General features: G+C 38.8%; 1 protein-coding gene across 1 annotated transcript in view; it reads right to left on the bottom strand.

Moving 5' to 3' along the window:
• LOC105223456 (protein naked cuticle) overlaps positions 1-24,210 on the bottom strand; it is a 148,315-nt gene continuing 124,105 nt past the window's right edge. Inside the window, exons 2-5 of the mRNA XM_011201193.4 lie at positions 18,721-19,211; positions 8,129-9,073; positions 5,488-5,807; positions 1-3,787 (exon numbers count right to left, since the gene is read on the bottom strand). Of these exons, the coding sequence (XP_011199495.2) occupies positions 2,086-3,787; positions 5,488-5,807; positions 8,129-9,073; positions 18,721-19,211 (3,458 nt within the window). The 3' untranslated portion in view covers positions 1-2,085. The remainder of the gene's footprint in view (positions 3,788-5,487; positions 5,808-8,128; positions 9,074-18,720; positions 19,212-24,210) is intronic.

Consider the following 24,210-nt stretch of genomic DNA (forward strand, 5'->3'; position numbering starts at 1 on the left):
TTGTATGTATGTATAAGAATTTGTATATGCATGTTTTTGTTTTTCCTATTTGTTTTTTAGTTAGTATATACTTATTTGTCAGCAACATCAGCTTTTACAGTAACTTTGCACATTCAATCGGATAGTTGAATTCAATGTTTTAGTATATTAAATATTATATAATAACTATATAATATTTTAAATATTTTATAAATAATTTATACAGTTACATTCGTGTTTTTTACATTTGTATTTCTTACATGTGTACATATGTATATTTTTTAGTACATATTTAGTGTTTACTTGTGTGAGTGTTTGTTCTTATTTGTATGTATTTGTTTCTATCAATTCATTATGCATTTATTTTGTGCGCCATTGTGCTTTAGTTCGATTAATAAACTATTCTATTTGTATTTGCTTAGTTTTTAATTCTTAGCCTTTGTAATATAGTCCTCAGAGCTGCACGTAAATTCCTTAAATTTCCCAAGTACATATTTACAACAACAATAGTGCAGTTGTTTAGTTTATTTTAGCAATAAATAACATTTCTATTTAATTTATAATTACAGCTACAATAGTTACAAAGTTTTTATTTGTTATTTTTGTTTTTGTAAGCAAACTGCCTAAAAATACCATCAATATCCTTTTGTCGAAAATTATTTTTTTGTTATGTATTTTTTGTGTTTTGGTTTGAAAAGCTTTTAACCAATGCTCGCAAATTCGAAAGAATCGAAATTTTTTATGAAAAACCTAAAAAAAGCTTTTAAAAGCATGTAAAAGCTCGCAATGTTGTCTTTATATTATTATTATTAAATAGGAGTAAATTATTGGTTTTTGCTATAAAATAAACGCAATTTATTCTTACTACAGTGTTGTGCGCAAATTTATTATCACTTCATCGTCATCATTTAGTATCATTAACACTCAAAAGTATGCAAAACAATTTTTGAAATGTTAATTATGGATTTAAATACAAATAAATTATTTTTGGATCAAATATCATTAAATAATTTAAAACTGCAAAAGTGGTGAAATATATACTATACAAAACGTGGGAAATGTGTTAGAATCATTGCAAATTAAAACAAAAAACGTTGGAAAAATTATAGCCACTAAATTTTAATTTGAATTAATTTTTTATTCGTTAATGTATTTTCAAAAATTTTTCAATCAATGCGAATATTTAATATGAAATTAAAAACTTTACAGTGAAATTTAAAATTAAAAGCTATAAGACTGCTAAATTTTGTGTAATACTGCAGAGTAAATATTTTTCACGGCTTTTTAAAACTCAAAATCGGTTACCAGCGCATCAACAGTGCAAACTAATATATTTTGATGTTAAAATGTTGCGCGATACTGTATGACGAAGTTTTTAAAGCCTTTTGAATAAAAATTTTTGCAATCTCAATAAGTTGTTGTTGCATTAATTTAGTAGTTAGTTAAGCATTCTTCTTTCATACCGCCCCTAAATGTATGCTTGCAATTTCAGTGTTAAAAGTTTGAGCATTTTGTGATATGCTTTCGCGGATATGTTGGCAAAACTTCAACTTCATTAAAATATTTCAAATAAATTTTTCTGGACAATAATAACCGTAACTTAAAAGGATAATTAAAATTTTTAGTAAAAAAAAGTTAAAAAAAGAGTTTTTTACACTTATTTGCTTACTGAAGCTTGTCCATTTTTTTGAGCCTGGAAGTGATTTCTATGCACTTTTTATGTAAAATATTACTTTGAACTGTTGTAATGCACCCTCAATTTGGTGCGCTTTAAACAAACACACTCTCAGCAGCCAACTTTGCGTCCCTACAACATAAGCATTACATTTATAGCATACTTTTAGGCCTTTAAGCTTTGCAATCAACAGCAACGCTAGTTGTGAGAAATTCGCTAAAGAATACTTGATAACATTCATATATATTACAGCTAAGCAACACTTAAACGCTGATTCTTATTATTATATGCATTTATATATATTTATATATATATTTTGTTTGTATACTATACATTTTTAGTCTACCGCTGGTGGCTCAGACAATGAGCCTAATCTCACTTATGTTTCTCATTAATTTTTCTTAAATAAATTTATTATTATTATTTCTCTTTTATTCGTCTTTTTCCTCAAAGTGATGATAATGATGGTGTATGTGCTCGTGCACATAACGGTGTATCAGCGACGATGCGCCGCCACTCGTATTGGCCGCGCTCGCACTGCCGCTCTCTTCGGTCTCTGCCTCCTCTTCATCCTCCTCACCTTCCTCCGCATCCAACTCCTCGACCTCAGCCGCATCGCTTACGCGCAATGTCACATCCAGATCATCCACCGCACTCTCCACAGCTTCAACAGCCACCAACTCAGTCTCATCGGTTATATCCACCAATTTGGCGGTTGCTACATTGCTGTCTTGATCCACTGGCTCCACCGCAGCGTTAGCCGCTGCATTTGACTTCGGCGTTGAGGTTGCAGCAGCTTTGCACGTCGCGTAAAACAGTGCTGTGGGTGCCTCGTTCACCGCCTCGTCGTCGGTAGTGGTCGGCGCGATGAGGTTCTCACATTCCGCTGGGTCGCCGTGTATCGGTATGAGCGCTGCGTAGGTGCCTATGCTCGTGTTCGAGCTGCTCGACTGCATGCCATTGGACGCGCATGCGCTCTTCGGCTGCGCTGTGGGCGTATGACGTGCCTGCGGCGTGCGCGACTTGTGTGCGGACTTGTGCTTGCGCCGCTGCACATTTTCTCGTTGGTTGTGCGTGCTCAGCGCGCTCTCTTGCAGCTTCTCGCTCAGCTTGGCGTACAGCGCGTTATCAGCATACTTCGTGGCGCTGTCCTTGCGCTGATGTTTGGCGCTATTGTTCTTCAGCCACTTCTCAATGTGCTCTACGGGTGAGTTGTGGGCCAGCGACGCGTCGCCGAGACTCAGAGCCGCCAGCTTATTGGCGCATTGTTGGTGTAGTTGCTGATTTTGGCCACCATGTCCATGTCCGTGGCTGTGATGCGCATTGGAAGATAACAGCCGCTGATAGCCACTGTACTGTGGTGAATTATGTGCGGTGAGGCTGTGCAGCGGTGTAAGTTGTTGTGAGTATGAGCCGCTGCGCAGTATTTTGCTGGTTTTGATCTGGTGTGTGGTGGAGTTGAGGAAGACTTTTGCGGGTGTGCTCTGGCTGCTAGGAACTGCGTTCATTATGGGTTGTACTGTTGCGATTAGTTGTTGTTGATTAGTGTGTTGATCGTGGCCGACAATTTGTGGCACGAATGTGGTGGCAGTTAAGGCACCGACGTTGCCACTTGTGGTCAGCGGTGGTGAGTGACTGGTGCCGCCACCGCAAATGGTGGCATGCAAAAAAGAATCGTAGCCACACAAATTCATTTTGCCGTGTCCACCATGTTGCATGCCACTTTGTGCGGCGAGCACAGCGGGATTAATGGCCATTTGTTGATGGTAGATGGGTATATGTGGCTGAGGATGGTATTGTGTGGTGTTGGTGTTGTTGGTGGTGCTGATGTCGTGTAAATTTAACTCGCTGCTGTTGTTGTTCGTGTGATTGCTGCTGTGACTGTGACTGCTGCTGTTGCTGTGGCTGTGGCTGTTGTTGGGGCTGTGATGATGATGATGGTGATGGTTGTTGTTGTTGTTGTTGCTGTTGCTGTGGCTGATAATGGCATTGCTGTGGTTCGCAATTAAGGTCGGTATTTTCGACGCAGTATTTGAGCGCTGTTGCTGTTGTTGCTGCGGCTGCTGCTGATTGTGAGGCGGCTGATGTTGAAGTTGTGGTTGCCTTATAGGACTCACATTTGCTTGAGGTTTTCTGAAAGTGCCAATAAAACATAACACAAATGAGTAAGTGCACGTGGAAGGGGGCATTAAGGGGGGTAATTAATAATCGAGTATTCGAGGATTCTCAGTTAGTGCGTGCAGTGTTCGTGATTTGAGGTTAGCATTAATATGGAGGAAAATTATATTTACATGAAGTGCACATTATCCTCGCATTGAAGGTTAAAGCTGTGATGCGATCTTCGGACATTAAAAGCGTGTAGCTTTCATTATTGGCTTTCAAAGATTTTTTGAGCTAATTTTTGCAATAGAATTAGTATGAAGTTAAAAGACTTCAGAAAGCGCCAGAAGAATCAATCGATAACCACAAATATCGTACAAAAATACAATGATTTTCTGCCGTTATGTATCCAAACACGACTACCAAAGTATTGGCAGGTATTCCCCACATAACTACGTAAAGGAATTTTTTTACTGAAGTGCTAACCTGCAGACTGACTACTCAATTTAAATGAAGTTGATAAACTACTACAAACCTTCGCCTGGTACTTTATGGTCTCGAAATTGATCCGAAATATAGCAATTTAGCAGCCAATTTCAAACCAATTTTGGTTTCAAAAATCACTTTATTGAATAGTTGACACAAAGATCTGCATAATATAGATCAAGGGATAAAATTTGGCTTCGCAAAAAAAGTTTACTAATTTGTAATTTAATTCAAATATAAAACTTTAAAATTACACAATCTACAAGAGGTAACAAGAGGATGTTGTCACATTTCTCTATAATAACAAGGACCAATAATAGTTGGTGTTACTCTGCAATGTTGCCAAATTTAATTTTAACTGGAAGGAGTTGGAGAAGCTCAAGCATAAAAGAACTGGAGAATTTCACCCAATAGAAAGATTTCTAAGCTCCAATTATATACAAATACTAATTGCAAGTTTCTTTGAAAACCTAAAACTACGCAATCGGTAGAGGTAGCTTTCGATCTTCTAGCTGCGGCGTTGCCATATTTTACCATAAGAAAAAATAGTCAAACAGTAAAAGTTATAAGTTCTAAATAAATGTACAAATTATAATGCTGTTTGAAGCTTTTATAACTTAAGGATAAGATTTGGTATTATTCTGCAATCCACTATAACAAGAAGAAGTTTGAAAAGCTCAAGCATACCATAAGATATCTTAGCTTTTATTTTATATTACTCTTTATTTTTCACTCTGCAGCATAGCCACATTTCACTGTAATACTTGTTAGGCTCACAAAGGATGCATGCAACAGCAAAATATTGATTATGCAATTAGATATCAAGTATACAACAACAAATACTATATATCAAACATTAAAAAGTAGGTGAAATAAAGGCATCGTAAAAAATAAAAGTACAAAGCAAATAATAAAATGCAAAATGCAAATCAACGCTTAACGGTGTTCATTAGATGGGAAAAAACGCGGAATTTGCTTTGTTCTCCGTACTACGTTCTTTTGAATACGAAATCAGGCGGATCGAAATTAGAAATATAAAAATTGTGATTGCTATGAGGGCATTTGTTGTTGTAGTTTGTGGATTTTTTCTTGCAACAGCCAGCATATTGCATATATGGATGTGTGCGTGTGTGTCTATGTACATATTTTTTGTGAGTTTTGTTCTGCAGGCAAGTGCTTGTGTGGGTATGTATATATGTACATATGTATATAATAGAGGGCCACCCGCCCCAGCACCCGGTGCTTACCCGCTCATCTGAAAACACAAACGATTCTTCTCCATGCTTTCCCGTATAATGCTCATCAAGTCGTTGCGATTCAATGCGGTCTTCCAGCACTCAGTAGAGTTGCGCTGCCGTTGAGCCAGAGCGGACGAGGCGGTGGCGGCTGTGTTCTTCTGTGGATTACGTAGCTGAACGCCATCGACAACATCACTTAATTGCTGCTGCTGCTGGGACTGTTCGAGTTTGCTCTGCTGCTGTTGTTGTTGTATGTGCCGATTGTACCAACAGGCCTCGTTGCCGACCGAGAGGCTGCGCTGCCGCGTTTCATGGCAATGGTCCTGAAACTGTCGTTTTTTATTGCCGTCAGTTTGTTGGTTGTTGGCGGTTGATGGTTGTTAGTGATGGTAGCGGTGGTGGTGGTGGTAGTGGTTGTGATGCATGTTGAGTGCATGAATGGATGAATGGCATGATGTTCACGAGTTGCAGATGAATGAAATGCAATAACGGTAAAGATGATGATGATTGTAATGTAATGTTAAGCAGTTGTTGGTATTGAGATAGTAGTGGTTGTAGTTGCGGTTGTATTTATTGTGGTTGTTGTTGTCATCGTCATTGTGATGAAAATGCAACGAAAAATAGAAAAACAAAAATAAATAAAACGAAATTAAAATTTAATATACATACAGACACAATTGAGGAATAAAAGTGCTTAAAGAAAACACAAAAATAAAACGTAAATAATATGTACACTTATAAATAATATTATGATTCATTAATTTCAGACTTAATTTTCTGAAAGCAAGCAAAAATAAGTTTAGCTGCTTTTATAAGCTGGCATAATGCATCTATGACTATGTGTTAAAGTAGCCTAGGTCGACTTAAACTGCCGAAAACATTTTGATTTACTAGACCAGATTTACGCTTTAAATCAAATTAACCATTTTAACCGAAGTCAATTTAAGCTATTTTATGATTTAACCACAGGTCCAAACATATTCGTATTAAATATTATTTAATTGTTAATATGACTGAAAATCACTGTACTATAAGTGCATGCTACTTTGGGCCTTACTAAGACATACTCGTACTAGATAATTACTCTCAAGTTATAAGTCTCAAACAAACTATAAACAGAGTACAGGATGGTCACAATATGTTTTAACGCCAGAGAGAATTTGGTTACATGACCGTAAAATGTAAGACAGATCCCAGTATATTCAAAATATTTAGGAAGTTTAACAACCAAAAACTATTCCAAGAGTAAAGCCTTATTTTAATTTAAAACAAAGTTAGTTTTTTGTTAAATCTCAGCCTATTTACCTAGTATAGCTATCGAGAATTAATGTCGGAGTTTTTAATTGCAAGATATTTCAAACCTCAAGTCCATTTGTTCACTTAAAGTCCAGTCTATAACCGACATGTATAATTATTTATGAATACTCCTTACTCTAGTCTAAAGGGATGTAAATATACTAGCAATGTTTTATTGACTACAGATTTCCATAGCTTCTTTAGTATACAGCTCGTAATATCCTGTTGTCATGTTCTTCTTAAGAAAGGCTTTCACATTAAGTCACATTTTGGGAACGCATATCAGACAGTTTAAGATCTCACTTTTACATTGTACTTTGTACATAGTTGTGGTTTCATACCATTGAAGGTAGGCAACAGAACGGAAATAATAGTCAAAATGCTGTATTCGTCAAGCTTTATATTGATATTATCTGCAAGTTCATACTACATAGAAATATGAAACTTAGAAAAGTCCACATGATTGGCAAATTTTAAAAGTCCTAATGCGTTTAAATATGTTCAACTTTTAAAGCTTTAAATCTTACTAAATTTTGTTAGCGATCATCGAAGCTTAACTAAAAACTAACCTTATGCGGAAGTGCAAATCTCTCCAGAAAAGGACAACAACATACAATTTCTTACTAATCCATATGACTTAGGATAGCATTTTTAACTTAAGGTTGGAATATAGACTCCAATAACGAAACTATTAAAGTTCATGGATAGATTATTGTCATGCAGGACTATTTGTAGCCTTTGTTGGAGGTAAGCCGTTCCATTAGTCCCGCCCTCTTAAACTCACAGAAAAAATTAAATAGGGGGAAGACGCTCGAAATGCCCTGAATTTTTATGTATTTATGGTTGTCTCTCACATTTTTCTCACGTTGTCATGTAAGAATTTTAGTTCAAACGAAGTTAAAACCAATGTTACTCATACGTCATGTCGCATACTAATCTTTGCTAAAACTAATACTTCAAAATTAGTTGATTTATTGCATTTTACTATTATCTAAAGAATTTTGAAAATTTTCTTGTGTTATTTCCAGTCCACTTTACAACTAATGGTATATGCCTTCATTGCTCAAAAGTGAAACATGTCAGTCGCTGAAAAATACTATTTTTGCGTGCAACTCAAGCAATTAATTAGTAATAAATACAAAAATCAAACAATTAGCATGCTTACTTATATTCTAGTAAGAAACTTTTACAAATAAATAATAAAATAGGATATGTTGGCATTGAGACCTTGTGGCAACAACAAGCAAATACGCTGAATTGATAATCAACTCTGCGTGATTAAATTTCGTTTGCAGTTACTGCCACATATGCTTATGCACACTCAGTTGCCGTACATCCATATGCAATTAATTACCTTTTGTTTTCGCGCCTTACGCAGCATTTTGACGCGCGTTGACGCCTGTCGCATGTACACATCCGTCGACGAGCGCACATAACCCGCAGGTGTAATCGGTGCGCTCGTCACTGTCGGCTCACAGCCGCGACAGTCTTCGATTTTCAGCCGCGCATCCTTAGTGCTGCAACATTTCAGATTCACTGACGTCATATTCTCATAGAGACTCTCGTGCGGACAGCTAGCGGCAGACGCGTCGATGTGTGGTGGCGTGTGTTGCTGTTGTGGCGCTGCCGCATTGCCGGCTTCCTGCGGCTGCTGTTGCTGATACAACATTTGCTGTTGCTCCGCCACTGCGGCGGAGGCCTTCATTTTATTGAACTTGCTGCCGCTGGAATGACCTTTCGACTTGCCACCCACACCCGCCGCCACCGGCGCACTCACGCTACTGACCGCTAATGCGCCACTTGTCGTTGTGGCGGGAGCATTGGTCGCGGCTGCTGCTTCCTTTTCCTTGTCACTGTTACTGTCATCGTCCTCATCATCCGATTTAATTAGTTTGCGCGGCCGATAGCGGTGCTGGCGACGTGTGTGACCGTGTCCGTGACCGGCGTTTGACTTTATCGCGGCGTCCAATATGCCGGCACCAGCGCCGTTGGCTGTTTTCTTCAACTTACCGCCGCCGCCGCCACCTCCCGCGCCTCCTCCGTTAGCTGCAGCGGCGGCGGCGGCGGCTGATTTTGATTTGCCCTCTGGGCTGACAGTGAGACGGACGTTGATTGTTTTGCTGCCGCAGTGTGGCACCACCACGGACTTGCCGATCGACTCGTATATCGTGTAGACGATGCCGACAATGTCATCCTTTGTGATTTTGCCGTGATGGCCGTCGAGGTCGTAGAAGGTGAAGGAGAACTGTAGTGGCTGTGTGGACTTGCCACCCTCAACGGAAACGTCGCAAGTGAACTCCTGTGCATAAATTAGAGGGGAGAAAAGAAAAGAAGAAAAAACATAAATGCCGTTAGTTTATATGTTGGTTGCAGACACAAATAGATAACTAGAAAAGTTCTGAGTTGTCGTAAATATTGAATTGCGCTGACATGTTTAAAAATACTGTCTAGCATTTATGATTTGCCTGCCTCTTCAAGTTTTCATTGAGGCTGACGCAGATTTTTTTACCTCTTTACAGCTCGAGTGCTCGCAAAAAGACAGACATATTCATATTTTCCCCCACTCGTGCGCGCACTGTTTAGTCTAGGCCTTCAGCCTGCCATTTTGCGTTTGCTTGTCTTGTAATTTCGTGCTCCAATAAATCCCGTTACGCCACTTGCAATATTTTTGCTTAAAATTTTAGCAAATATAGGACAGTACGTGCGGAATTGCTGAATAATATACAGATATGTAGGAAACGATTGTAAAAATTGGGAGAAGTCTGCTTCGCATTCTTCATTGAAATGCATTACATTGCCGAGTGAAAAGGGGAAGTAAAAATTTTTGGCAATTAGCCATTTGCGTTTCAATAAAATTAATGGAAATTTCGTGGAAGAAATCTGAGTTCGAATGCGAAATGTTTATGGCGGAAAATTGGGCTAAATTGGAATCTGTATGACGAGCGCAAAATTTATGGTGTAATTAGTCAAATATGCGAGTATTTTCTTTGTGCAAATTTAAAAAAACTTTCATAAAATTATTAAAGTAAAATTAAAATTTACCACTACTAAAGTTGTGTAAGGACTGCAATGGGTTATTGCTCTCTGTGCAAACAAAAATTATGAGATAACAGGTTTTTAAGTAATGAAATAAGTTTTGAATTTAGAAAGCATGCACAAGTAGCAGTTCTTGTAAGTATTAATTTGTATCAATCAGGTATTTGACCACATAAAGCTAATAAAAGAGATAAGTCGGAATTAAATATAGCCATAGATACATCCACTTATCCATTAGATTGGAAGCAAAGCTCAGAAACGAGGAGAATTCCCAGCAATAGTGACTGTATTTACGAATGCTCTAAATACAGCTCTTCACTACGCATGCCCTACGCTGCGACTCAAGCACAAAACGAAGCCCCCTTGATGGAACAAGAAGGTTGAAACTTGCAGACGCAAAGTGCGGGAAAGCTTCAACTGGGCCAAGCTAGCTGAAAGCGAGGCCTGTTGGAAAGAATGTAAGGATCTTCTAAGGGACTACAAGAATTTGGTGCACAGGACAAAGCGAGAATCCAAGAACAACTTTTGAGGTGACGAGACTTAGGAAACTATTATCCATAAACCGCGGATGGATCGGTCTAATTCGCAAAATTAGCGAACGGTGGACGAATAACGGACGGACTGGGCGCAAATATTTAATATCGAAAGGGTTCTTGAATATAATGAAAACGCTCTTGCAGCACTCCTGGACATTTCTGGAGCATACAACAACGTCTCTACGGTAAGACACTACTTCTGAACGGTATCCAATCAATAGGTTTAATTCTGCTGTACAACGCTGGATCAGAAGTCGCAAGGTGGAGTGCTATCTCCGCTTCCATGGACATTAGAGGTGAATAAGATACTTAGGAGCGTGGAAGGTAAGCTTCCTCTTGTGCAAAACGGTAGGTCAGTAGTACATAGAATTTCTATTGGCATTCGATAGAAGAGACTGTAGGAACATGATGGGAATACTAACAGGTCATTGTCTGGTGGCGACTTACGCCCACAGGATGGGGCTGATAGAACGAGACATGAAATGTATAGAACAAGCCACCAGTGGAACAATGGAGCATCTCATCTGTACTTGTCCCGCATTGGCAAGACTACGCTGTAAGCATCTGGGATCCCCATGGTATGATACATTGGAGGAGGTATCGATAGTGAGGCCGCAGAGTCTGTTAAAATTCGTGTCAAGAACAGGCATACAAAACGATGACTACTCGGACTAAGCAGCTGAACTTCATCGTGGCTTAGTGGCTTACCAAATTAACCTAACCTAACCTAAATATAGCCGTAGCAACGACAATATCTAAACTTTGGCTAAGCAAAATTTTGCTACCAAGAAGTTTATTACTCGTACAAAAAATCTTTAAGATTTCAAGGCCACATTTTTTAAAGAAAGCAAATATATATAGCTCAGTTTGACACGAAACATTTGATTAGAAAACCAATTTTATTGGTTTCTTGCCGCTATTCAACATTACTTCTATGTTTGTGTATCCAACTCTTTTCGGATCTTATCGAGTGCCGCAATTTTGAAGCGTTTTAACCAAAAAGTCTTCTGGGCTTGTATGAATCACAAACAATTGATTTGATATAACAAAATGATTCACAGTTAGATATGCCCCACAAAAACAAAAATCGTTTAATGTTGCAAAGTGCAGCCGAAGCCCACGAAATCTTTTAATCGTTCCACAAAATTGCAAAATTTATTTATTTTCCGACAGTGGAAGCACGCATGGTGCCTGATTTAGTGCCGCTTTCGGAAACCGTTTTTGTTCTGAATTTCCACTTTTTTTTGTTGAAATCTTGCAAATACCCGTTGCGCCGTAACGTTGGATTTTGCACTAAAAGCGCGCAGTGGGTCGCATTGTGGGAAGTGTGGCCAAGTGTTGGTGAACGGGTGGCAGGGTGTTGATGTAAACAACCAGTTTCCATAGATATACAGCGGAAAAATCGCGCTGAATTTGATTTGTTTACGAAAACATCGAAAGCCACTTCTGCAGTGAGAGCTTACGGTACTCACGAGCCAAATCCAATCAAATCCGAAAACCGTTTATTTTGTTTCGATTGCAGTCGGAGCGCTTGGCTTGCAGATTGTGTAGAGATTTATTTGTTATTTGTGCAAACATGTGCAATTAGCAAGAAAACAAAATTCACATCATCTGTTGCATGAAGGCGTAGTTACGTCAAACCAAATCTGTGGTACTTGCAAAGGGCAGAATAGCGTACAGTATTTCTATTGCTAAAAACGACTAGAATTTACCAAATTTAGAAAATTTTTAACATCAATTAAAGCTAAAGTCTTCTGTAGATGCCCGCTTTAGCTCACAGCTTCTGTATTACACGTAAGAACGTATCTATATTTGTAACCTGACCCGAGTTTATTTCAGTCATAAGACAGTAAGCTATTTGGAGAACGGTTTACACAGTTTCAACAACAATAATAATATACCCATGATGAGAAATTCGAAAGTATCAAACACGATAGAGACTCTCGACTGCAGACTGAAATAGACTCCAAATAGTACTTTTTGGTAAGCTCAGACTCCACCTCAGATTTCAAGGCAGAAGTTTAGATTTAAAATTAGCAGTTGTTAATAGTTCGCGTTTTTCTCTTCAGCTGTTAGATGTTGTACCTCGGACAACTCAAAGGATGTAGTCAACAAAATTTTTAGATTAAAAGTAATATTTAAAAGAGAGAGTTGAGTAGTCATTCAGTCTTATGAAATTTCTTCCTAGGATATTCCTTAAGGGTGAAATTTTGAAGAGGCTTCCAGTCTCTCTTAAGGAATAAAATAAACTTATTCTGGTATGCAAATCCCAAACAAGTTTTAAGCATAAAATAAATTTCTCTAATAGAAGCAGGAAAATATACTTAAATTATTACCGTTAAACACTGAGATCTTTATCAACCAAGCGTCATGTCTTAAAAGCCAAATTAAGTACCAGGAAAATTTCTTACGCGCAAAAATTATTGTCAAATAAAAAATGAAGCAATAAATTAAATGCGAGAACAAATGGCTCACGGAAATAAAAAGGAATGCAGAAGAAATGATATGCTGATAATAGAAAAGAATGCCGAAGCGTCAGCGGAAATTACTATCACTTTAAACTGAGCGGAGGTTGAGAACCACATACAGCTTAAAGAAGCTTGTGATGGCGAAGGAGTGGTGCTGGGGCTGCCAAATGAATTGCAGGCGAGCGCGTGCGATAATCTACTGAACGTATTTCGGAAATTATTACGACACGTTGACTTTTATGACATTACACACGACTTAATGTCATTTAGGTAATTGTGGCGCCTAATGCTTATAACACACAACACTGTATATGTAGGTACATATGTATATGAGTTTCTTATTGTTCACAAACACGCCCACACACAGATAATTTAGCAGCAAAAGCAGCTGAGCGCGTGGTAAGGATGAGCGCAGCTATGTAGTACATGAAATTTCCTCACTCCGCTTACATCTTTAGTAGGTGGGAATAGTAAGAGGAAGACGTGCGTGCGTTGGTAGAGGCGAAAACATATTTCACGCACTGTTGCAACAGGCAAATGGCATGAAAGCGAAAACAAGAAAGACTACCCAGTCTAAAGTAGAAATATGTTAGGTGGCCGATTTTATATGTATTGCAATGTAGCTAAAGTGTACTAAAACATTCTCGCCATAAACTCATATTTAAGAAACTCCGTGTTTAAGTTGCATAATGCTGTTGTGATGCTTAAACTGAAAATGGAGTGAAGGAAAGTTTAGAAAACTCCGTGTTTCAGATTTCACGTTTGAGTGTTTAAGAAACTCTGGATATAATATAAGAAATAACATCCGTTAAAAAACTGTAGCCTGCATATTTTCTTGAACAGAAAACGAAAATATATTTTCGGATCTGTTTAGTGTTTAATTCTCAACAGTATTTCTTAGCGCTAGATTACAAAACTCTGATGAAGAAATATAAAGCTATCTGACTTATAACGAGATACATCAGGTAGTTTCTACTAACAAATTTGCTAAATTTATATTTTCGCTCTCTCTTAAGCTCTGCGTATAATTACCTTCGAATCCCATACATTTTAAGTTATGAAAAATCAAAGATTGTTCATCTCTATACAGAACTATTATTGCTCCCGACATCCAATTACTACTAAGGTTAGGGTCAACTAACCAACCGGAAACACTGAGTAAAAATTTCTGCATTGTCGTAGAGAGATGATAATAGAGCTCGACATCTCTCATTAGTCCGTTTGAATGATTTCGCTCCATGGAATCCGTTTTCAGTCGATCTAAGAGATAAAATACGCAGATGGAGCTGAAGGCCACATGCGTACGAAAAGCTGTTCGGGGGACTGGAAAAATCGTTGACATAGGTGTATTACATCTTTTGGGGATTACTTTAAAGGCGATAAAATACATATTTATCAATAATTAAATATTTTGCGTTTTATTTACAATTTCCCGGAACTTTTTTGTCACAATGTATGTCCTCCCGACTATATGTACGTAAGGTAGCTGGTACCTCAGCTTTCTAGATTCCGGTATAAAATTTTGCACACGTCTTTTTCTTCCCGAGGAACAGCTGTTTCGCCAATACCACCGATTTTTAATCACTATAACACATACTTGTAGCTGTCTTACAAACTGGGCCATCACAATCAAATTTGTCTATTTTAACTATGACAAGTAAAACGTCTTCTTTTCTGTTTGGACTATTGTTCAGACCAATATAGCATATAGCTGCCATTCAAACTTTTCATAAAAAATCGTTTTTAGACAAACACCAACGCTGATCCCACTCAAATTTTGTGAAATGCGCTCATTCATGTAAATATTGTTAATTGTTTATTTTTTCAAATCAAATTTATGATCCGCACAGCGACCCATTAAAATGGCTAACACCTAGACTAACATATTTTTGTAATGAGAAAACGTATGTGTGTATGTACACATGTTGTTGCATCAGTTGAGTGCATTTGCGTGGGTGCAACAGTCGCCGAGGCGCCCATCGGCAATTCCGCAGGCGATTAGACAGCAACAACTGCGAATGCTTATTTATTTTCTTTTAAGCGCCATTTGCTTGTTTTCGTGCACTAACGGCACACGTCGAAGTAATAAAGCAGACGTCAAATCGTCTTTTCCAATGATTTGAGGATTTTTTCTTGGAAATTTTCGCTGCATGTGTCAGCATTTCCTCACTGTTCACTCTGCATTTATTTTCTCAGCACTTTCTAATCGGCAATAAAAATCGTCGAAAAATGTAATTTGTTGAAAAAATTCATTTGAAAATTACGTCTCCCAACAACAATCACTCCCCTAGCTCAAACTCGTAGTACTCAAAGGAAATTCAAAAACGATTATTGTAATAAATTTCAACTCGCACATCTTTAAATTGCGTCCACTCAACGGGGAGTGCATGAAGAGCACATGACCAATTTTCTACGCAAATTGTTTATCGAGCTTAGCAGGCGGTGGAGTTCTTTTGTTTTTTGGCTTATGTTAATTTTCAGGTATTGTTTCAAGAGTTACGTTGCTACAGAATATAATAGTTTTGTTGTCGTAGATGGGCGAAGATGAAGCAATTCCTTAGATAACAATTTCTATCAAAAAAAAAAATTAATTTCGAGAAGATAAATTGTCAAACAAAAAAATTTTTTTATGCAAGGCCTTAAGTTCGATTGTTCAGTTTATATGGCAGCTGTATACTTGTGCAATATCGACATGACTAAATCGACTCAGTTCGTCAGGCTGATCATTTATTGGAAGTACGAGGGCTGTCCGATAAATAACCGACCTCAACGTGAAGCTAGCGGCACATCTGAAAAAAAAGTTTCTACTTCAAATTGTGCATATTATAATAGCTACTCGCCAAAATTTCAGAAATTTATCTTGCGCAATTATCTGTTGACAGTCGTTTTTGTGAGTCTATTTCGGTGATTTCCCCAAAATGGAAAAAATTGAACATCGAGCTGTAGTTAAATTTTTATTTTTGAAAGGCAATACGCCTTCACAAATCAAAGATGAGTTGGACTCTGTGTATGGTGACTCTGCACCATCGTTTACCACCGTAAAATTTTGGGCAGCTGAATTTAAACGTGGTCGCAGGAGCTTGGAAGATGATGAACGTCCTGGGCGTCCAAAAACTGTAACCACTAACGATAACATCGCTAAAGTTCATCAATTGGTACTAGACGACCGCCGGATTAAAGTTAGGGAAATAGCTGAGATTATGAGATGTCAAAAGAAACTGTTTGTCACATATTAAACCAAGATTTGGGTATGAGAAAGCGTGCGCCCATGAAGCGCGCGCGCATGAACATTTCCAGCGCTCTGTTGGCTCAGTTAAGAGGCAATAAGACCGAGTTTTGGCGCCGATTGACAACTGTAGACGAAACTTGGATTCATCATTATACGTCCGAAACAAAAAACCGATCTAAACAGTGGATTGAAAAGGGGGAACCAGCCTCAAAAAAACCTAAAGCTGTGTATTCGGCTGGGAAAGTGATGGCGAGTGTTTTTTGGGACAGCCATGGAATTATTTTTATCGACTATCTTGAAAAAGGAAAAACTATAACAGGAGCATACTACGCATCATTATTGGACAAGCTAAAGGAAGAAATTTCGAAAAATCGGCCACATTTGCAAAAAAAGAAAGTCTTGTTCCACTAAGACAGCGCACCATCTCATACCTCAACAGTCGCCATGGTGAAAATCCACGAATTGCGGTTCGAACTGCTTGACCATCCACCTTATTCACCGGATCTAGCACCAAGCGACTTTTTTTTGTTTCCTCAACTTAAAACTGCTCTCGGCGGCCAGAGATTTTCGTCAAATGAGGAGGCAATCTCTTTCGTGAACGCCAAGTACTATTTGGAAGGGTTGCAGAGATGGGAGCATCGCTGGAAGAAGTGTGTGGAGTTACAAGGAGACTATGTAGAAAAATAAAAATAAAAAAAAATTTGAAAAAGTCGCGTGCATCATGGTTAGGTCGGTTATTTATCGGACAGCCCTCGTATATACCTTAATGTCTCCGACGTTTAATTTTTTTCTTGGCAAACTTAATACACCCTGTTAAAGGTATAAAAACAAATACTATACAAGAATTTTAGATGACAAACTGAAAGAAGTGGTGGAATCAAATAATCACCAATGGTTGCACGTAGGCCAGATCGCCTGGATTGGGTGACTGCAAGGAATTTGTACACTGCAGACTAAATCAAGTGGGCACTGGCCTCCTTCTCAAGCTATAACTCACCAGGGGCGGATGACACCTCTCCAGCTCTTTTGCAAAAAGGTATGCAAGTTCTATTGTCACTTCTGTTAGGGTTGATGAGATATAGCCTGGCGATGGCGTATTACTCAGAAGCGAATAGCGAAGGTAATCTTCATTCCCAAGGTAGGTAAGAGAGACTACTCGTTGGCCAAATCAGTCCAGCCGTTCACGCTAAAAGGGATGGAATGGATAGTGGACAACCACATAAGGTCGGCAGCGCTGAAAATCGCACCCCTACATGCCAGCCAGCACGCGTACAGACCAGGCAGATCCACCAACTCTGCTCTGTACCAACTCACAACTGAACTACAGAATTCACTGGATAACGGCGAGGTAGCGATATATGCCTTCCTTGACATCGAAGGTGCTTTTGATAATACGTCTCACACAAGTGTGATCAAGGTACTGGAGAAAAGGAACGTAACGGATGGATAGAGGCCTTACTGCGTACTAGGTTAGCTGTAACAACTGTGGGAAAGAGCAAGATTCGTCTTGGCACTACGAGGGGCTGCCCACAGGGTGGAGTACTATCCCCCCTGCTATGGAGCCTGGTAGTAGATGAGCTCCTTGAGTTGCTCACTAGCAATGGGATTCGTTGACAGGGGTACGCCGATGACATTGTCATAATAGCGCGATGCAAATTTGTGAACACTTCGCATGGAGGAGAAAGTGGAGGTTTAAGGAAATAATCAACCTCCCTCGTGACAAATTCCGTCTCCTTGATTCGCTCTTAAGGAAGTATAGGAGCATAGTCTCTTGCGCAAACCGCCGGTTCGGCAACATGGAACAGGAAGCCCAAGTGGATCTGATTCTGAATTGTCCAGAAATTTGCAGAAGTAGGCTTAAGGCACAGATTCTATCTACGTAAACAGGGATCACATCACCTCAGTAGCGTTCAGCATATGTGATATACATAGAGGAGGGCACAGTAGACCCTAGATCGCAGTGCAATACCTCGTTATTAACTATCTATGTATCTATCTACATACATATCTATAAATATCTCATAACATGACTTTAAGACCAAATCGGTGAAAGGCGACCTATTTTCAAAAAACAAGGAAGTGATCTTCTAATAAGGCACCGCTGTACCGTGCACGATGAAGACTACAAAGAAAACAATAAAAAATATAAAATTTTGCAAAATGGATTTATTTTTCTTTAAATTTAAATACAACAAGAGATTTAAAGCGTGCCGTTTATACTCCACGCAAATATTAAACTCATGCTGATTTGACAGTTACCTTTCTAGGAAATTTTAGTTTTACCTTGACAGCTATTGCCCTAGAAAATACATATGTATGTGTTTTGGAACACTTTGAAGAGAAAAATGCGAAAATTTTTTCTATCAAATTCGATTAAATTTAAATGACTGACACAATATTCTAAAGATATTATTCCGTTAAAAAATAATAAGTTTATCTTAAAGCTAGCCAATTATTATTCCATACGCAGGCTCTCAAGGGGGAAAAATGTAAGCCCTTAAAAGCCAATTACTTTCTTCAATTTACTTCTACAATCTTCTAGCAAAACTTGTATATAATGTGCTCCAACATTTCCAATACATATTTACATGTAAACCAAAGCCGAACTAAATCGGTTGGGCTAAAAGACCGTTTACCCAAGCGTCAGTCCATTCAACTGTGCTTTTAATTAACTCACCTCCAACCGTATGCGCTCCTCCTTGCCGTGCTGATGTGAGGAGTGCCGCTGATGCGATGTCTGTTGTGGCCCATCAATTTCATCCTGATACTGATGTTGTTGTTGTTGTTGACTACTAACCGCCAACTGTTGCTGTGTATTAATGAATTTAGCGGCAGCACTTTTGCTGCTCAACTTCAAATGTTGTTTACCACCGTCATCCTTTGAACCGTGTTGTTGGTGTGGATCACGGTGTGTCGCATGTTGTTGCTGTTGTCCAGTGGCATGATGATGTTTCGGCACACTGCTGCAGCCAACAGCGGCGCTGCTGTGATGATGCGCCGCCGCCGTTGTTGTTGTTGCGGTGGAAATTAGATTGACTACCGGGGAACGTAACGGTATATTGTTTTCGCGATCGCTCACCATGAGCAGGTCGGGTGGCGCACTGCAGGAGGATGAGGCGCGCACCTGGTGGTACATCAGCTCCTCGGAGTCCGTGGTGCATTCTTGAACTGCAAGCGAAAGAGAGAGAGAGAGAGAGAGAGAAACAGAGTGAGTTGTTTGTTGTGATAATACATAAGATTATAACTGTTTATGTGTGTGTGTGTGTGTGCATTCATTAAATCTTAATACTTTACACGCGCAGTTATTAAATTGACAACGTTGCAACAACTCGAGTTTTTGTTGTTATTTTCATGTTTGTTGTAGCCGGTGTAATTAAATTAAATCGCCGCATTTCCTACGCCGTTGCACACTAATACAACAACAACAACACTTGTACAACTACTTTATCAGCTGCAATAATTCATTTTTCAGTTTATTTTTTTTCTTTTCTTTTTGCATTTTTATTGCTTGTTGTTGCTACTGTGTCGGGTCGTAAACAATAAACCTGTCGGCAGCTTTACGGCCACAATTGTTGTTGCTGTGCGCGACTGTTTTGAATATTTGCGAGAGTTATCTTGCCAGCGGAATCTTGCTTATGCCCTTTGTTGTTATTGTTGTTGTTTGCTTTTGTTATTTTTTGTTTTGGTTTCTGCTGCCAACGCCTCGGTTGCTGGCGTTGACGCTGATTACTGGCGGAATTTAATGCCAACTCGCATGCAATTTATCGAAAACAAAGGCTTAAAAGCCTCAGCGTTTGCTGTTGTTATTGTTGCTGCTGTTGACGCCACTCAGCCAGGCAGTTAATGTGCCAGCGCAGGCGAAAACAATCAGCACAACAAAAGCGGCAAATACTTATTTACAACAAAAAATGCCATAAGAATTTTGTAATTAATGGTGATGCATGCAATGCCGGCGCCACAAAAGCGTTCCAAGTATTTCGCCGCCTCCTGCCCCATCAAACGCCGCAAATGCCAAGCGCTGCGCCTTTATGGACTTCAGCGTCGAGTCCACTTGCCTTTGTGCGCGCGCTCATGCAAGCGTTCTGGTCAACATTTTGCCCAGTCGCAGTCAACAGCAGCTATTTACAAATATATATGTGTGTGTGTGTGTACTTGTTTTTCCATTTGAAAGCCAACACTTGCGCCATTTGCCGGCAACTGTTGCCGGTCGCTGATTCAGCGGTCGCATGCTGCTGCCCATTTGTTGTTGCGATTTTTTGCTTCTCCTTTCATACAATGTTGGCTCTTGCCCCCACTTTGCTGGAATTAATGAAAGCGCCGACAACTTTTATACTGACATATTGCCCCTTAAAGTAATTTATTTAGTGGTGGCGGTCGCTTTGAAAGCCCTTGCGATGGCCAATAAAAGAGCACACAAAGCTACGCTTATGAGAGTATAAATATGCATATGTATGTATGTATGTTGCGAAGTGCTACTAACGACATTTGCATAGACGATGTTTTGTATGAAGATAAAAAAGTCTGTTTTGTTAGTAAAATTCTACAACACCGATCACTATAAATGAAAGTGAAGTAGTACGAGGAAAGATCAGCAAAATGGTAGATGAAAAGAACAGCCAAAAGCGAATTACACCTTGTTTACTTTTTATTCAACCTTACATAGCCAAATGAAAGATTCTAACACGACCTTCAGCAGGACACATCCTAAAATATACAATCTTCTTATTTATTGGCGCAGACCTCCATTACGCTGTAAAAGCCGGTTTACAACAGCACCCCAACTGGAGATTACAAGTTTAGCCAGATCCACCACCTGGTCTTTCCAATGGAGTGGAGGTCTTCCTTTGCTTCTCTCGGTGGATATTGCAACGAATATCAGAGCTAGAGTGTTTTCATCCATACGGACGATATGACCTAGCACGAGTAGCCACTGACTCTTGATTCGCTGATGTCAATGTCGTCTGGGTTATTCGCCGTTGTCAATGCGCAAAGGACCATAAATCTTTCGCAGAATCTTTCTCTCGAGAACTATTCTTTACTAAATCTGGCATTATGAATTTCTATACCATCCCAAAACATTTCCAACCACTTTTTGATTGTAGCAGAATACTAGGTACTTTCGGAATCACACTTTCTGATTTCCATATTGCCATACTTATTACAATGAACTATCGGTTAGTGGATACCCAATAGTATTTGGCAATTGACCACTTTATCCATCTGGCTTTTGCTAAGACGACTTTGCTAACAAAAATTTCTGTTGTTGCCAATATTTACCAACAATCCATACAAATAGAGTTTGGTTTGTAGCCTGACGCAACATTCGGGTACAAAAAAAAGAGCATCTACCAAAAGAATTCCAAAGGAATTGACAAGACAGTATCACAATATTGTTGCTGCGACCACTCGAATTCACGCAATTATCGCCGTAAATTAATAGTTGAGTTGAAACGTTTGACAGCATTGCGAAATGCAAAATACACACAGATAAATGATTTATCTGACAGGCAAGCCAAAATGAGTTGTTCGCCAGGCGCTGAAGTGCCTCTCAACGCTGTCAACTACCAGCTTGTAGCGTAAACAGTTTTAACGAATTGCTTTTATCATTTCATTTTTCAAATACCATTTACCAAGTATGTCTCCGTGCAAAAGAATGGCTTGTTGGCTGACTGCTATCTTATCTGAAATGGCAAACAAAGTGGCAACACGATTCTTACACACCATTTTCAGCTACTTTATTTAGCAATTCACTTTCAAAATTACCTGCAAGATGCATGTATGTTGTAATGAAATGTTTTGCGATTGTAGAACGACAAGCAATGTTTGTCATAAAGTCGAAATGTGGTTAAAAATTGCCAAGGTCATGACAAACATGTGAAGTCTTCGGTGTAACCAACATTTTTTCGAGGAAAATACTAAGAAGCAATTGCACAAAGATAGCGCGGAGCTTGTTGTTGGTTTGATGAATCAAAATGACAAATTTGAAAATAAATTCACCATACTATCTATACTAACGGGTGATTTTTTTGAGGTTAGGATTTTCATGAATTAGTATTTGACAGATCACGTGGGATTTCAGACATGGTGTCAAAGAGAAAGATGCTCAGTATGCTTTGACATTTCATCATGAATAGACTTACTAACGAGCAACGCTTGCAAATCATTGAATTTTATTACCAAAATCAGTGTTCGGTTCGAAATGTGTTTATCGACAAATTTTGTTCAGCGATGAGGCTCATTTCTGGTTGAATGGCTACGTAAATAAGCAAAATTGCCGCATTTGGGGTGAAGAGCAACCAGAAGCCGTTCAAGAACTGCCCATGCATCCCGAAAAATGCACTGTTTGGTGTGGTTTGTACGCTGGTGGAATCATTGGACCGTATTTTTTCAAAGATGCTGTTGGACGCAACGTTACGGTGAATGGCGATCGCTATCGTTCGATGCTAACAAACTTTTTGTTGCCAAAAATGGAAGAACTGAACTTGGTTGACATGTGGTTTCAACAAGATGGCGCTACATGCCACACAGCTCGCGATTCTATGGCCATTTTGAGGGAAAACTTCGGACAACAATTCATCTCAAGAAATGGACCCGTAAGTTGGCCACCAAGATCATGCGATTTAACGCCTTTAGACTATTTTTTGTGGGGCTACGTCAAGTCTAAAGTCTACAGAAATAAGCCAGCAACTATTCCAGCTTTGGAAGACAACATTTCCGAAGAAATTCGGGCTATTCCGGCCGAAATGCTCGAAAAAGTTGCCCAAAATTGGACTTTCCGAATGGACCACCTAAGACGCAGCCGCGGTCAACATTTAAATGAAATTATCTTCAAAAAGTAAATGTCATGAACCAATCTAACGTTTCAAATAAAGAACCGATGAGATTTTGCAAATTTTATGCGTTTTTTTTTTTTAAAAAGTTATCAAGCTCTTAAAAAATCACCCTTTACCTTAAAGTAATTGGCTCGCAGGTCTTATACATTCTGATACTGTTAGAGGGCCTGAGGTAATCTAACATTCATTGTATCGAGGACCCTTTGTGGGAGCTAAATAGTCTTGCGTAACTCCAACTAATAAGGAATGAGTCCCCAAACATCAACAGGACAGCCCCTGTATTTTATGTCTTCTATGTCAATATGGTTGTTACGCTGAGTGGATGACAAATATGTATATGACAAGTCCAAAAGTTTTTCTTGAAAATTGGTTAACATAGTTAGAGACAAATTGGTATTTGTGGATGAGACTTGACTTGACGGATGTTATTAAACAAAAAATTAAACATACATATGTATGTACAGTTGCGGAACGGGATTTGTATAAACCTCATCATCACCACATTGACAAGATCCACATATAACCTCAAAAACTTACAAATCAATTAAAAAGGCCATAATACTATCAGTTTTCACAAGTCACACCGATATTGGCAAATAAAAAAAAAACTAATTTAGTCAATAAACTTTATATAGATTTTTAAAACCAGATCCATGATCGCTCATTTGCACAGTTTGCCGTTTATTTTTTATGTTTGCATGAGTGTCGGTAGTTGTATGCTTGAATCTAAAAGCAAATTGCTTGTCGCTCTGACAGCACTGGCGCCAGAGCGAGAGTAAATTTGTCGTTAACCTGTCTACACGAAGTCTTTAAATTTATGATTTTCGTTGCAAAATGCATACACACATGCATATGCATGTATTTCTAGGCACTCTTCCCCTCTTCTAGCTGTTGACCAAATGTTATCTTTATTTATGCGCTCGCTACAATAACTTTGCCTCTCAAGTTCAAAATGGCATTTGTTTATCCAATAGATGCCTATACTAAGCGCAGAAGAAATAAAATGCCAAAGACATTATATACTCATTGACTTATGTACTTGTATACTATACATATAAGTATGGCTATTTGTGTATGAAGTAAAGGTGGCAACAGCTGCTGGAGCTATTCACATGAGTTAGGACGCTGTTAAGGACGTAATGTGATGCAGTTAGTGTTTTTTTTATTTAGATGGTAAAGCTAAACTGAAATCGAAAATCTCAGCTTTGAAAATATTCCAACAAGGCTTAGTTCTTTCGTATTTTAAAAATCAGTAATTGCAAATGAAAAGTACCCGAATTTCGCAATATTTTAGATGTCTATATGAAAACCTTATAGATCGCTAGCTGTCAAAT

Source organism: Bactrocera dorsalis, chromosome 5 (genome assembly GCF_023373825.1).
Source record: "Bactrocera dorsalis isolate Fly_Bdor chromosome 5, ASM2337382v1, whole genome shotgun sequence".
NCBI lineage: Eukaryota > Metazoa > Arthropoda > Insecta > Diptera > Tephritidae > Bactrocera > Bactrocera dorsalis.